A 13,279-nucleotide genomic window follows, 5' to 3' on the forward strand; every position below is an offset into this window, starting at 1 on the left:
GCGAGGCTTCTTATGTGTCCCGAAGGAGCATAGGGCACAAGGGGGCAAGGAGTTCGACCAGTTGTCCGCCCTTGTGCAGGAATTACCCGCCCAGGCTTCTATATACTGACCCTTATGCGGAGGGGGTGTGCGTCACGCTAGACGGAGACTCGTACCTCACACTACTTGGAGATGATACACCTCATCCTGAGAAGAGGCGTACCGCTTCACACTAGAAAGGTACCGCCTCACACTTCAGGGGTACCATCTCGTACTACAGGGGTACCATCTCACACTAGTGTAGATTATGGAGTCAGTATGATGAAACTAAGGTAAAGGGTCCTTATACTGGCTACGCTTTTGACAGTTATACGTTTACCATAATCATGAGGGAAATCATATGTCCCTCAACACGCCAGCCATATCCACTCTTTGGTGGGGATGGGATTCGAAGTGAGCAGTGCCAGAGTAAACTATGAGCAAAGGCTGTTGGACTCGCTCGGGCACATGGAAGGTCCCCGCTATAAGTTCTCATTGTAAGCCAGCCTCAGATGTTGATCCTAGGTGCAAGGGTTTTTCTTGACGTGACTATTATGGAAGGGCCAGTAACAGACAGACTATCGTAGACTGTCTGACTCAGTCATTCTTTGTCGCAGTATGAATCAGTTCTTCGGATGAGTCCTGTACTGCAACACCTGGGACAGAGCTATAACCGTAGCTGTAGAGAGTGTAGCTTCACAAAGGACAGAGTTCTGACTGTAGCTGTAGAGGATGTGGTTTTATATAAGGCAGGGATCTGACTTTAGCTGTAGATTCTGTCATGAACCTGCTCCACAGATCAAACTTTCTTGTATTTTCACTACGTTCTCGAGTCTTTCTTTCAAGCACAATAAACAAACATTACAATACGACAAAAATAATTTCTCTCATGAATATTCGGGAACCATTATTTGTATAATTTTTCAAGTCACAAAAGTTCATTATTATCTGCTTATCTCTAACTAATGCGCCGTCTCCCACCACACTGATGAGTGGTTCACGCAGAATTGTCGTAATTACTGCAACATACGCCCTTGACACTCTCATATTTTCTAGTTAGCTGAACACAATCACTATGAGGCGGGGCCTACCACAGCAGGGTTCCCTAGGGTGAGGGTGGTGGTACAGGGGCGGGCTCTGGATGGTTCACAGGGGAGTGGGACCCGGGTAGGACCCGCCCCGCCCACGGGGAGGTCTGTCAGTGGAAGTGGGTGGGGGGGAAAGGGGTGGGAGACTGGATGGTTCAGACAGGGAAGAACCGTACATGGGGATCTCTCAGGGATGGGTCTGGATGGTTGACATAGAGGAGGACGGTTCACAGGGTTCTCCCGTGGCAGGATCCAGGTTATGGATGGTTCACGGCAGGAGGAACCTCCCAAAGGGTCTTTCAGATCCGGGGAGGTAGTGCTGGGGAAGTAGCAAGGTCGTCAACACAGAATAACTGTCCATTGCTTCCCAGTAGTAGGGCGGTGTTGGAGTGGGAAGACCAGGGTTCGTCCGCTAGGTCTCCCCAGTGGCAGGGCGTGGAAGTGTAGGAGGATGGAAAACAATTAGGGTCGTCCTCCAGTGGCAGAATGTGTAGGTGTAGGGGCAGGGTCGTCCACACGTGGGGTGGGGATCTACAGGATAAGCCGGAACCCGGCACTGGAGCCCCTACCTCTGGATATACAGGGATGGGACAAGCCCTTCCTGCTTCCTACTGTGGCAGGATGGAGAGACGGGCTCTACCCACTATAGCAGGAAGGGAGGGAAGCATTTCCTACTGCACCAGGTGGGTAAGGCTGAGTATGACCTCAAAGGGAGAGTGAGGCATGATCCTCATGCTGAAAGCAAAGGGTGAGGCAAGTCCCTCCTTTTGTAACAGAAGGATGAGGCAAGGTCTTCCTGCTGAGGTAGGAGGCTCAGGCAAGGTTCTGTTAGGAAGCAAGAAGTGCAACAAGATCTTCCTACTTTCTACCGAGGAGAGAGGCTGAAGTGATGGTCGTTTTCCTGCACAAACAGGAAGGAATGTATATCTAAAACACTTTCGAAAGAGAGGAGAGAACAAGAGAAAGGTCAGAGAGAGGGAAGTAAGGAGAGAGAGAGGGAAGTAAGGAGAGAGAGAGAGAGAGAGAGAGAGAGAGAGAGAGAGAGAGAGAGAGAGAGAGAGAGAGAGAGAGAGAGAGAGAGAGAGAGAGAGAGATCACCGTTTAACCGCACACGTTTCCCCGCCCAGATCTTGCTTGAGAAAATCTCTTGCGTAAAGTCAAAGGAAATTCCCCTCACCTGACGTCCTCGTGCTGAGGATGAATGTGCTTGACCAAGGAAACTCTTACTATCTGTGTTGTGCACGTTCACCTCAGCAGATCACCAAGTAAGTGATATCTGGTATGCCGGAAATACAATCCTCTCATACTATAAAAAGAGGGAGGCAGTCAAGCTTCATCGTATTGGCAAAGGATGCCTTGGGACGGTACCGCCGATAGCCACGTGAGAATTACCGGGATTTTCATCTTTACGCCACCAAGCACGTCAGTCTGGCATTCCCTTACCCCGAGAGCTGTCTCGTGATCTTTTGATTTTCGTATTTATAGTTTTATTTATCAATATGAATCCTTAATGACGAACGCTCCGGCGTAATGAAATGGATTATAAAAGAGGAACAAGTTCTACCACGAGACTATTGGGTCTCTTGAAACTAGTGCCTCACGAAATGCCAAGACAGAGAGATGGCTGGAGCAGATATGGTCGAGCCGTGAGTGGCTCACTCAGGCTCTTACACTCTGCAGTACGTGATGCAGAGCAATTGTAACGACTCTAGGGGCGTTCTCAATGGTTGCTAATCACGTCACGCGTGACGGAAATGTTCGAGATTTAACCTTGAAATAACAGCGGAGCTCCGAGTGTTAGGTCTGCCTTCCTCAGGGGTCAGATGGCCCCGTGGACCCGCGAGACCGCCCCTGTCGAGGCCCAGAACGTATCATGCAGCAGACGTTGACAGCAACAGCAGCGCGGGCCGCGGATCCCATCTGCCGTTAATGGCAGCTGCACGTGAGCAGCATACCTGCTGCTGCTGCTACAGCCACCACTGCCGCTGTCCTGCTGTCGTACCGCTGGGAAACCTGTCCCTCCCCCCCCCACACATCCCTTCCCCCAACCCAACCACACCAGCTGTGCAGCGCTAAATCTGCGTCTCGGTATTTTCTTTTTTGTTGCCAAGTTCGCTCACGTTGTGGTGTGACGCTGGAGGTGGTGGTGATGCCTGGAGGTGGTGGTAATGATGGTGTGGTGATGGTGATGCATAATGTTGGTGGTAATGATAGAGGCAACATCGGTGGCACGTGGTTGGCAGTGGTGGCGATGGAGATGTATTGATGTTGATGTGGGGCGACAATAATGTGTTGCAGATGTGTAGGTACATAACCATCTTTATCCTCTCTCAAAAACCCTCTTTAGATAACACTTGAATGTCTGTCTTTCGTACAACACCATTTTCCGATAACAAAACTGTCCTGTGAAGATCATTTCGACTTATTTCACCATCTCTCACCAGTCAGAACATGTCTGTCTCTCGCTAGACACTAGTCTGCGTCCTTCTTCATAGCACCATCACAAACATAAGAGTCTCGTGAACAGACAGATTAATCTTAGAGACGCTACAGTTAATCTTCCAATGTATAAACAGATGATAAGATAACTTGTTATTAGGCACCAATCTCCGACACGTTCCCAGGGAAGTGATTAATATCACAGATCAATAAACGACCGACAAATAAGCATGACTTAGAAAATACGACACGGAATTACATCACTGAAGAGAGACTTTACTCGTGGTACTCACCATAATTGGCTGAAAGAAGGATTATTAACCAGGTAATCATTTTGCTTCTTTTCACTGGCGTATGTGTGTATGCAGTGTCAGTACAGGCGAGGGGGGGCCACTCACCACGGCCCACTGGATAACAACCACAGTCCTTCTCTTTTCACAGTAACTAAAACACTCCACAAGAAAAACACAAGTCAAGCGGTGTGCTTGGGGCCCGCACGGCGCGTCCTCCCCTCGCGAGCTCCGACAGTCTACTGAATTTTTCAATGGGAGTCTGGAATGAATGGACCTCGTGTACTGAGCGAGGGAAGTGGAGGTAGTGGCTTCCCAGGGCTCACCCACCACCCCGTTGTTGCTGACTCCCATTACCCCGTCGCTCTACCTGACCAGCATACGCGATTCACATCAAATGGTTGTAACCTGTGATCTCGCTGGAAAATGTTCTTCCTCCCTTCGTCAGCTGCACGATGATCAGAAATGTACCCCGAGGTATTATTAGCTCTCGTACTTTCTATTTACGCTACAGTGATCTCATATTGTAGTCAGAAAGGAGCAAATGTTAATGTCCGGAGAGAGAGAGAGAGAGAGAGAGAGAGAGAGAGAGAGAGAGAGAGAGAGAGAGAGAGAGAGAGAGAGAGAGAGAGAGAGAGAGCCCTGAAGACTGGTATGTCCACAGTAAACAAACGCCGATATGGTCGGCCTTAAGTAGAAGCCCCTCCGTCCATCAACAGCGTGATAGAACACTCGCTTCTTGTTCTAGGACCTCAGAGGCGTCTTGTTCTCTCCTCTCCCACCACTTGTGTGCCACTCATCACCACTCTCCTCACTCTGTTCGTGGATACGGCGGGAGAGAGAGGGGTGCTCTGTGAGGAGGATAGGTTTGATGATGGTCAAGTCAGGTAGGTGGGATGTCGGCTGATTAATGACCCCAGAGGCATAGTTTCCAGGTAAACATTGGTCACTAAGGGATGGGTTGAGCTAAGTAGTGGTTCTGTAGTGCTCAGGAAGCCTTGGGATAAGCTGGGTCACAGGTAAATCTTAAAAACACTGATCGTAGAGGCAAAGACTTAGTCAGACGACAGGTTTGAAGACGCTGGTTGGGACCAGATCTTGGCAGAACCCGTTGGTTTCATTAGCACCAAGAGGCGCAGACGCGGGTGGGCGTTAGTTACACCATCCTGCGGCATGGGGATGTAGGGCGCGGGTGGCGTGGTGCCCTTGGGTTACACCAACCAATGGGCGCGCGTGGCACGAACGATTGCGTGGAGTTAACAAGCCCTGGGGAAGTTTGTCTTACTCATAGGTGGCCAGGCGGGTGTGTGAGTACCTCTCACCTCTCTCTCTCTCTCTCTCTCTCTCTCTCTCTCTCTCTCTCTCTCTCTCTCTCTCTCTCTCTCTCTCTCTGGGTGGCAGGCAACCTGGGTATTGGAAAGGTTATTGACGGCGGCGCAGTGAGCCAATACTAGAGTGGCTATCAAGTTTCCCTCCCTGGCTCAAGTTGGTGTCTATTCTCTCTGCCTCACATACACGTGGGCTGCTGGCATTCATCCATAAACAGGGTAGATAGATGGGTAGGTAGGTAGGAGGGTAGATAGATGGGTAGGTAGGTAGGAGGGTAGATAGGTGGGTAGGTAGGTAGGAAGGAAGGTGGGTAGAAAGTGGTCTCCACCAAGTGTGTTGAGGCGTCTCTCACCCTCACTCCTCAGTGATCTTACATGTAATCTTTCCTCCCACAGCTTTATCTATAACTGTTCAAACGTTTATCTCTTTACTCTTTGTTATTTTTCTCATCCTCAGTTATTCCTGTATATTCCACTTTATTCTTGTTTGTTTGATTCAATTTATTGGTTTTTATCAATGCAATTTGTTTTTTTTTTTTTTTGGTATAAAATTTCTATTGTTGTCAACTTGATTCATAATTCCAAAAGTTTGTTCAATGGACATCATAATTTTTCACGATTTGTCTTCCTCCTGTTTATCTCCCCTTTATCTAATACTACTGTCATCGTTTCCTTGATTGATAAACAACATTATCACCTTGTTTTCAATTCTTTTCCTCTGCCGCGTATGATTCTTTCCTCTTTTCTTCTTCTTCTTCATTCTTTCTGATTGCTCTCGTTTCCTTTGATCTGATCTTAATTTGTCTGTTTTTTTCCTACAGATTTCACGCAATACCTCACGTGTCTTTGTTCATAGTGTTCTTATCATAGCCTTAACTTTTATCACCACATTTGCCATAATTGCATGAATGAATGAATTCCCATTTTTTTTTGTAAGTCTCACTTCCTTCCGCAGGATGCGAGAGGAAAGAAGTGGGTCATGTGTAATTTCCCTAACACTGACCCAGAAATCAAAGACAAATTTAACGCGAAAGCAAAGTCTTTTAAAACCACACACAAAAAAAGACCCTCCAACCCTGAATATGTTTACACAAGTGAATAATAAGTGATAAAAGTCATAATCCAGCCATTGTTCCATGCAATCTACTGCTTTCACGAGGCCCCTCCTCCCGCTCCTTGCCTGACCCGTACCAGAAAGAACAATCATTCTGCGAAAAAATTACTGGAACAATGGCTCCCTGGTCCACATGAGAACCGCCACTTCTCGGCCTGCGTCATAATGCAGAAGGCTGGTGGTCCTCCTCACTCCTGCCCTGGGAGGAGGTCCCAACCAGGCTATTGTGAGACCTGGGACTCGGTCCTGGAGGGAAGGGAGGGACTGGAGGGAAGGGAAGGGCCAGAGGAGGATGACAAGGTGGGAGCGGTATGCAGCAGCGGCATAGCATGGGAAAGTTCATGAGTCGTCTCGTGCTGCCGCCATGGGAAGGGAGTGGAAGGAAGGAGTGGATGGTGCAGGGTGGAAGCCTTGGTGGGCGGGGAGTAGGTGGCGCTCTGGGGAGATAAGTGGTCGGAGGGGAGAGAGAGAGTGTGGATGATGATGAATGGGAGCGTGGTGGGGTAGATAGGGGTCCTAGTGAATGAGAGAGAGAGAGAGAGGGAGAGAGAGAGAGAGAGAGAGAGAGAGAGAGAGAGAGAGAGAGAGAGAGAGAGAGAGAGAGAGAGAGAGAGAGAGAGAGAGAGAGAGAGAGAGAGAAATGGAACTGATGAAGTGATGAGAGGTTGTTCCTTGTGGGGAGATGGTTAGGGAAGAGGTAGGACTGAGGGAGAGGAATGCCTCGGGAGAGGAGTGGCGAGAGAACCGAGGGAGAGTGGTGAGAGGAAAGAGAGAGAGCAGGACGGGTATAAGTTTACCTCATTCCATTTTCTATATTTGTATCAGTATGTGCTGTGTATGTGGCTGACTGCTGTAGATGATCTATCATTACTCTGTAATCTACACGATCTATTCTAAGATGGAAATGTTGTTAGGTTCAAGACCTGCATTTTTTTTCATCATGGCCACCAATACCACTACATCACCATCACCATCACACACCAACGTCACCATCACTGTCTACTACCATCACCACCACAACATAATGCCACCACCACTGTCACCATCATTACCAACACCACCACCACCATCATCTGTGGATGTTGGAGAGACCTTAAAGAGTCAGGAGAGGAGGTCGAGTGTTTCATTATGGCTTGACGCTCAAGGATGTGAATCATCGGTAAGATGATGGGATTGTGGGCATTAATGATGGGACGTGTGGCGTGACAAGTTCTTGCTACGTGCCTTGCTGGAGAGCCCATGGATGATAAACACTTCGTCCACGGATGATTCTCATACAAGTATGATAGGAGTGTGTATGATAACATATTGCCACGAATATTAACAGAATTATGAGTATGATGTTTTTCCAATGGCATTAGAATGGTATATGATAATGAAATATCTGTGTTGGCTAATGTTGATATGATGACATTTTGCATAAGATGAGCGGGATGCTGAAGTGCTCCACGTGATGCTGGATATATTCAAATGTATGTTTTTCATCAAATGAGAATAATCTAATCACCTTTAAAGCTTTGGTGTCTGTGGATAAACATGTTAGAGGAAAAAATGTGGTTTACATGACAAAGATCCTGCTCCAACTTCGTCGGATGTTTGAGTGCGTATTCGTAAGGAAGTGGATGAGCTCCATAGACAGCAAATTCTCTCTCTCTCTCTCTCTCTCTCTCTCTCTCTCTCTCTCTCTCTCTCTCTCTCTCTCTCTCTCTCTCTCTCTCTCTCTCTCTCTCTCTCTCTCTCTAACTTGTCCGTTTTGCGTCAGTGTCTTGCCTAACACCCTCGCGTCACGCTTCTCCTTTGTTAGCATTTCCATAATTTTCATTCCACGGTGTGTTCGGTGTCAGGGTCGCCTTATGAATAGGTCAAGCATCAACGGCTGCTGAGGGCGGTGTTTGGCTTGCACGAGACCCATGCCCCTTGTGTAGGTCAGTTATGGCCTAAGGTATACACCTCCCACCCAGTAACACGTAGTGTGGTGTAGCTATACGACCTCATAAAGTATGGATGGCTGGGATAAATGCCGCGCCAATATTCAAAGAAACACTGTTTAAATGTTTGCCTTGTAAGGTTAATTGGTGGTTAAAGTAATAAAGTCTGAATTAGCAGTGATGTGAGACAGAACAAGCACGATGTGGAACAGATGAAGTGTAGAATGCACACGGTTTACTTGCCACAGTGTGTGGAAAAACGTTGCTTAGTACAATAGTCCATTCACAGAGGGAGAAGGGAAATTAAAAAATGGTAGGATGGAGCAAGAAAAAGAGTGAAAGTAGAACAAGGTGTGGTGTAGACACTAGGGGGACGTGGAGAGGAGGTTCCTTGATGGATCATTACAGAGGGTGTTTGGTTTGATGAAACACAGATTCTATGTTTTGATGGTGTGGGAGGCGGCCCTATTGTTCGCTTCGCTGAGTGACTGTCACTGTTCCTAAAGTGGTGGAGGATAGTTTCTTTATTCAATTCGAACAATTTTGGATCTGTTGGCGTACCAGGAGGATGCAACTGGTGTGTGCTGCTTGGGAGGTGGGCGAGGGAGATGGAAGGAGAGCAAGTGCAAAGGCCTCAGAGCTCCATGACTCGACTGTGGTCCAGAAATGGTCCGAAATGTTGTCTGATGCCCCAGGGAAGTCTGGTTTTCCATTCCGGGTTCTGTTACCAAACTATATTTGTATAGAAAACGCCGAATCAAACCTGTTGCTGAATACTCGAGTGGAACTGAATTGGCAAGGCTCCAGACCTTCTACACTCCTCTCTCTCTCTCTCTCTCTCTCTCTCTCTCTCTCTCTCTCTCTCTCTCTCTCTCTCTCTCTCTCTCTCTCTCTCTCTCTCTCTCTCTCTCTCTTTCTCCCTCCGTCTCACTTTTAGCTTAAATTTGTTTCCGTTTATTATAGGTAATGAAAGACTAAGGAAAACATGTTCTTACAAATTCTCCTGCTTTCTCTTGCTGAAGATGACAGCAGAAGTACATACAATCATTCCTGAGAAGTCGAGTGAAGATGTTGAACAAACACCTAAGTTATTCCTTCAAGATAAACAAGTTAGGCGGAGATGAGGGAGCGATAAGGCTGAAGAAACTATTATTGAAATCGTGATTAGAAAGTCAGTTTTAAGGAACTTGAAGTCGTAGGGTCAAGTGGATACAGACTTAAAAACTTCCCAGGTTGTAAATTCTTTTGGAACTTCTTTTTCTTTTGGGTTGTGAGGAAGTTGGGTCATTGCAGACGTATTTTCTAGTGGGTTGTAAGGACGTTGGTTGCTTGTCATGTGTCTTCCGATGGGTTGTTAGGAATGGATCACTTAGAATGTATCTTCCACTGGATTGTAAGGACTTGGCTCACTTGTACTGCGAATCTCAGGTGGTCGTGAGGAAGCTGTGGTGACTTACGCTAGGAAAAAAGGTAAACACTACCGAGCTAGACTTAATAATGAGAAATGATTCATACTTGTGAGAGTGGACGGCCATGGCTACTCGCAGGATGAGGCAGGGGTGGGTACACGAACGGTGAGAGTGGCGATGAGACACGGTACAAGGATGTGGTGTGAGGATGTCGTGCGCTGTGACTAAGACCTCTGCTCATGACAGTGCTAAGCTGTAGATCGTAAGGGCGTTAGATAATACGACCACTAATAGCACGGAAAACTGAATTATTAGACTACTTGGTTATGAGAGTTCATGAAAAGGACCGATAGTATGAGATCTGATAGTCCATGGCGAAGTTATATGCTGGAGAACAGTATATGGGAAGGACAGATTACAGGAGACCTGTTTGGCTATGGCGAGGTTATCTGCTGGGGGGCACTGCATGGAGAGGACAAGATAACAGGAGACATGATTGGCTATAGCGAAGGAACCTGCCTGATGACAATACAGTACCAGTGTAATGAGGTCATGATCTATGGATCCCAGTTCAACAGCACACACCATAGGAGTGCTAGGCTATGTTTTCTGAGTGACAGACTGTAGGTCATGAGAGCAAGGCTAGACCTTATTACGTGCCTGACCATGACTGATATGAGTAACATCCTCAGCAAGTGGTATATGTGGATAAACTTTCTCTCAGATGATAGGTTGCGGGCAGGCATTGACCGTCGCCCAGGTATCGAAAGTATTCATAATAACGGTACAGTTTGCCAGCATTTCAGTGGCTATCAGGTTCTCCTCGACCCAGGTTGCTGCATTTTCTTTCTACCTCACATACACGTGGGTTGCTGGCATCCATTCCACAAACTCACATTTCTTCATCTCATACATGGCACCCGACGCTGCGTAATTCATACAACTTTACTCTTATCGCTAGATTTTCCTGCGGTGATCGCTACGTGTTAACCCTACCTAACGGCACCATTTCTTTGAAGACAAGTATTTAAACCAGTTTGATCATGTCATCAAAGAACAGTTCTTGGAAAGATGCTGAGAGAAAACAACGAGTTCATAACATGGAATTAAGCAAGGAACTTGTTAGAAAAGATTTAAACATTTCTATACGATGAAAATAGTAGATGACTGAGATAAAGGGAATGATGAAATTGAGAATGTGGGCAGCCAACATAATTCTAAAAAGTTCTATGATGATAGACGAAGCTTACGAGATGAGGCCTCACGAGTGTACATCGCCCTCCCTTAACAGGGCAAATAGGTAATGATAAAGTTAACGAACGTGTATCTGTGCATGTATGCTTATTCGTATAACAAAATAGTCATGTATATAAAACTATAACTTTGTACGTTTGACTGCCAAACTCCCTCTTTCTCTGTTATTCTCTCTGTCTGTTAGCATATAGCATTGCTGGATCTGCCACATCCTGTGCAGTAATCATGTCTTAATTCCTCAGTTCCAAGTTCAGTGGAGATTCAGTCTGGCGATGTTAACTCGATAATCAAAGTTGATCTATTTAATTTTGGAACTCCACGAAATGTTGGCCCGTGCCTGGATATTGTTACCCTGCCCTCCCATGAACCAAAGTTTGGAGGAACTTAGTAATTACATTAGAGAAACCAACAAAATATGGATCGATCATAATCAATCATATTTCTAGACACTTTCCAGCTGTGAGGAACAGGTCCGAACCCAGCTCACGGTCAGAAGTGATGTGGCCACAGAAGACCTCTGTACCGGAGACTGCGTTTCCCGTTCCTCTCTACCAACTCCTCACTAGGTCGTCATCTTCACCCATATCTCTGATGTTTTATGATGTTTTCCTTCAACCAGGCACAGAGGAGATAGCGACAGCCCTGTTCATCGCTCGTTATCATCTCATGTTCCTTTATCGTGGTGAAACACGTTTAGGGAATTGGTCGTAATTCAGTGAACAAAATGTTATTCCTCGACGGGTGGTGGGAGTGTTCTCAGATGAAGGAGGGGGTTGAGGGAGCGGGGGGGGGGGGTTAACCATGGTCAATTGTTCTTCAGGCTCTGTGGGCAGGTTGGTCGGACTTCCTGCCCCGCCCACAACACACACCCATCTTGAATTTCAGATCTGCTTATTATGTGTGTTCAATAGCCTGGTGGGCTCTTTGTGTTGGTGGTTCTTCCTACAGGGTTTGGTTTGTGAGGCAAAACACAAGAGAAAAGAATTAAATAAACATTCATACTGTATAGATTAATGTACATTCATATCACAACATTATTCAAACTGTCTCTAGGGAAGAGAATAGAATAATGTACCTAAAAATGTCTTTGGTCGAATAGATCACTGATCTAATTTCTCACTGTGCAGCATTTTGTACACTAAAGATCTGCTTTGCAACAACTGAGGCTGTATGTAGACATGATTTTCATTTCCAATTCTGATGACGATTCTCCTCAATCATCAAACTGTTGAACTGCCAGCATGATAACATAAGGTTCACTTCGGAAGTAGACAAAAGTATCATTCTTTCTTTTCTTGATATTAACATTATTAAGCATGGGAGTTTTTTCCTACCTCATTATAAAAAAAAAACTATTGTCGCTGCTAACTGCACAAAATTTATGCCTTTAATGCCAATCGAACGTAAGTCCAACTCGGTGTTGACATAAACCACACGAGCAATTCACATCTGCTCTGATTTATTTACATTCTGCACGGAACTAAAACCAGTGAAAGATCTTTTGCATATGGACTGCTTCCCACTGAATTTTATGTGTAATTTGATAAGACACGAAGCAAATGATCATGTCCATCTATGGACACCAACTATCCATAGGGATGTATATCTATTTTTTTATTTTATTCAGTAGGATAGACAAATATTCACTCGCTAAGGGACAGACTATTTTGTTACGTGAATTGTATCCTCAGGTTAACGTCAGTTTCAAAGCAAAAAACACTGTCCAGTTTTTTCTAAATCTTAATTACGTTATTCCCGGAGACTTACAATCGTCTATTGCTACAGTACAACAGATGTAATGTTTCGTTTATTAGAAAGACGAAGCGACAGCCGAGGATCAATGCGAACTAAGTGCCCAATTACCAAACTGCTCCTTGCAGCAATAAGGAATTACGCTCACGATAACAACCAACCAATGAGGGCAGCGTGTTTCTCTGTGTTGGTCAGTAGCTTCTGTGACAGTGAAGTGATCACACTACAGTACCTTCTGTCCTGCAGGAATATATCCAAGTCAACCATGAGGTATATACACGGTCACTATAATCTTTATGGAGGTTTTATGATATCCAGAGTAGGATTACCAATATGTTTTCGATGTGTCTTGTGGTGTTAGAATATTTATCTATGAACCGCTTGTGGTGTTAGAATATTTATCTATGAACCGATGGATTTTGATCTTGAGTGGGGTTATTACCTCTGAATATTTCATATATACATTGCCACGCATGAATACATTTTATGTACTTTATGTGGTTTTTCATTTGCTTATAAACTTTTCTCCAGTTATTTTCGTACCATCAGTTTCGTTTTGGTGTCTCATGATATTTCTCAGTCAAGTAATTTTTTTAGATTGACTAAATTTTATGTTATGTACAGACACTCTTAACGGGCGCCCTTAATGGAGATATTGC

General features: G+C 45.6%; 1 protein-coding gene and 1 long non-coding RNA gene across 4 annotated transcripts in view; one reads left to right on the forward strand and one right to left on the reverse strand.

The window, feature by feature from the left end:
• Positions 1-4,101, reverse strand: part of LOC139748005 (uncharacterized) — a 33,027-nt gene extending 28,926 nt beyond the window's left edge. Inside the window, exon 1 of one of the 2 annotated variants that reach the window (XR_011712506.1) lies at positions 3,839-4,101. Coding sequence is in view for 1 of the 2 variants with exons in the window: in XM_071660552.1 (XP_071516653.1) it covers positions 3,839-3,878 (40 nt within the window). In the remaining variant the exon portion in view is untranslated. The remainder of the gene's footprint in view (positions 1-3,838) is intronic. The other variant, XM_071660552.1, reaches the window with a different exon arrangement.
• The window catches only part of LOC139748007 (uncharacterized), a 156,612-nt gene that overhangs the window by 127,230 nt on the left and 16,103 nt on the right, over positions 1-13,279 (forward strand). Inside the window, exon 1 of one of the 2 annotated variants that reach the window (XR_011712507.1) lies at positions 12,830-12,890. The exons of the other annotated variant lie outside the window; for it this stretch is intronic. This is a non-coding gene — a long non-coding RNA (uncharacterized lncRNA). Of the gene's footprint in view, positions 1-12,829; positions 12,891-13,279 lie in introns of those variants that run through there. 2 annotated transcript variants of the gene reach the window in all.

Source organism: Panulirus ornatus, chromosome 71 (genome assembly GCF_036320965.1).
Source record: "Panulirus ornatus isolate Po-2019 chromosome 71, ASM3632096v1, whole genome shotgun sequence".
Classification (NCBI taxonomy): domain Eukaryota; kingdom Metazoa; phylum Arthropoda; class Malacostraca; order Decapoda; family Palinuridae; genus Panulirus; species Panulirus ornatus.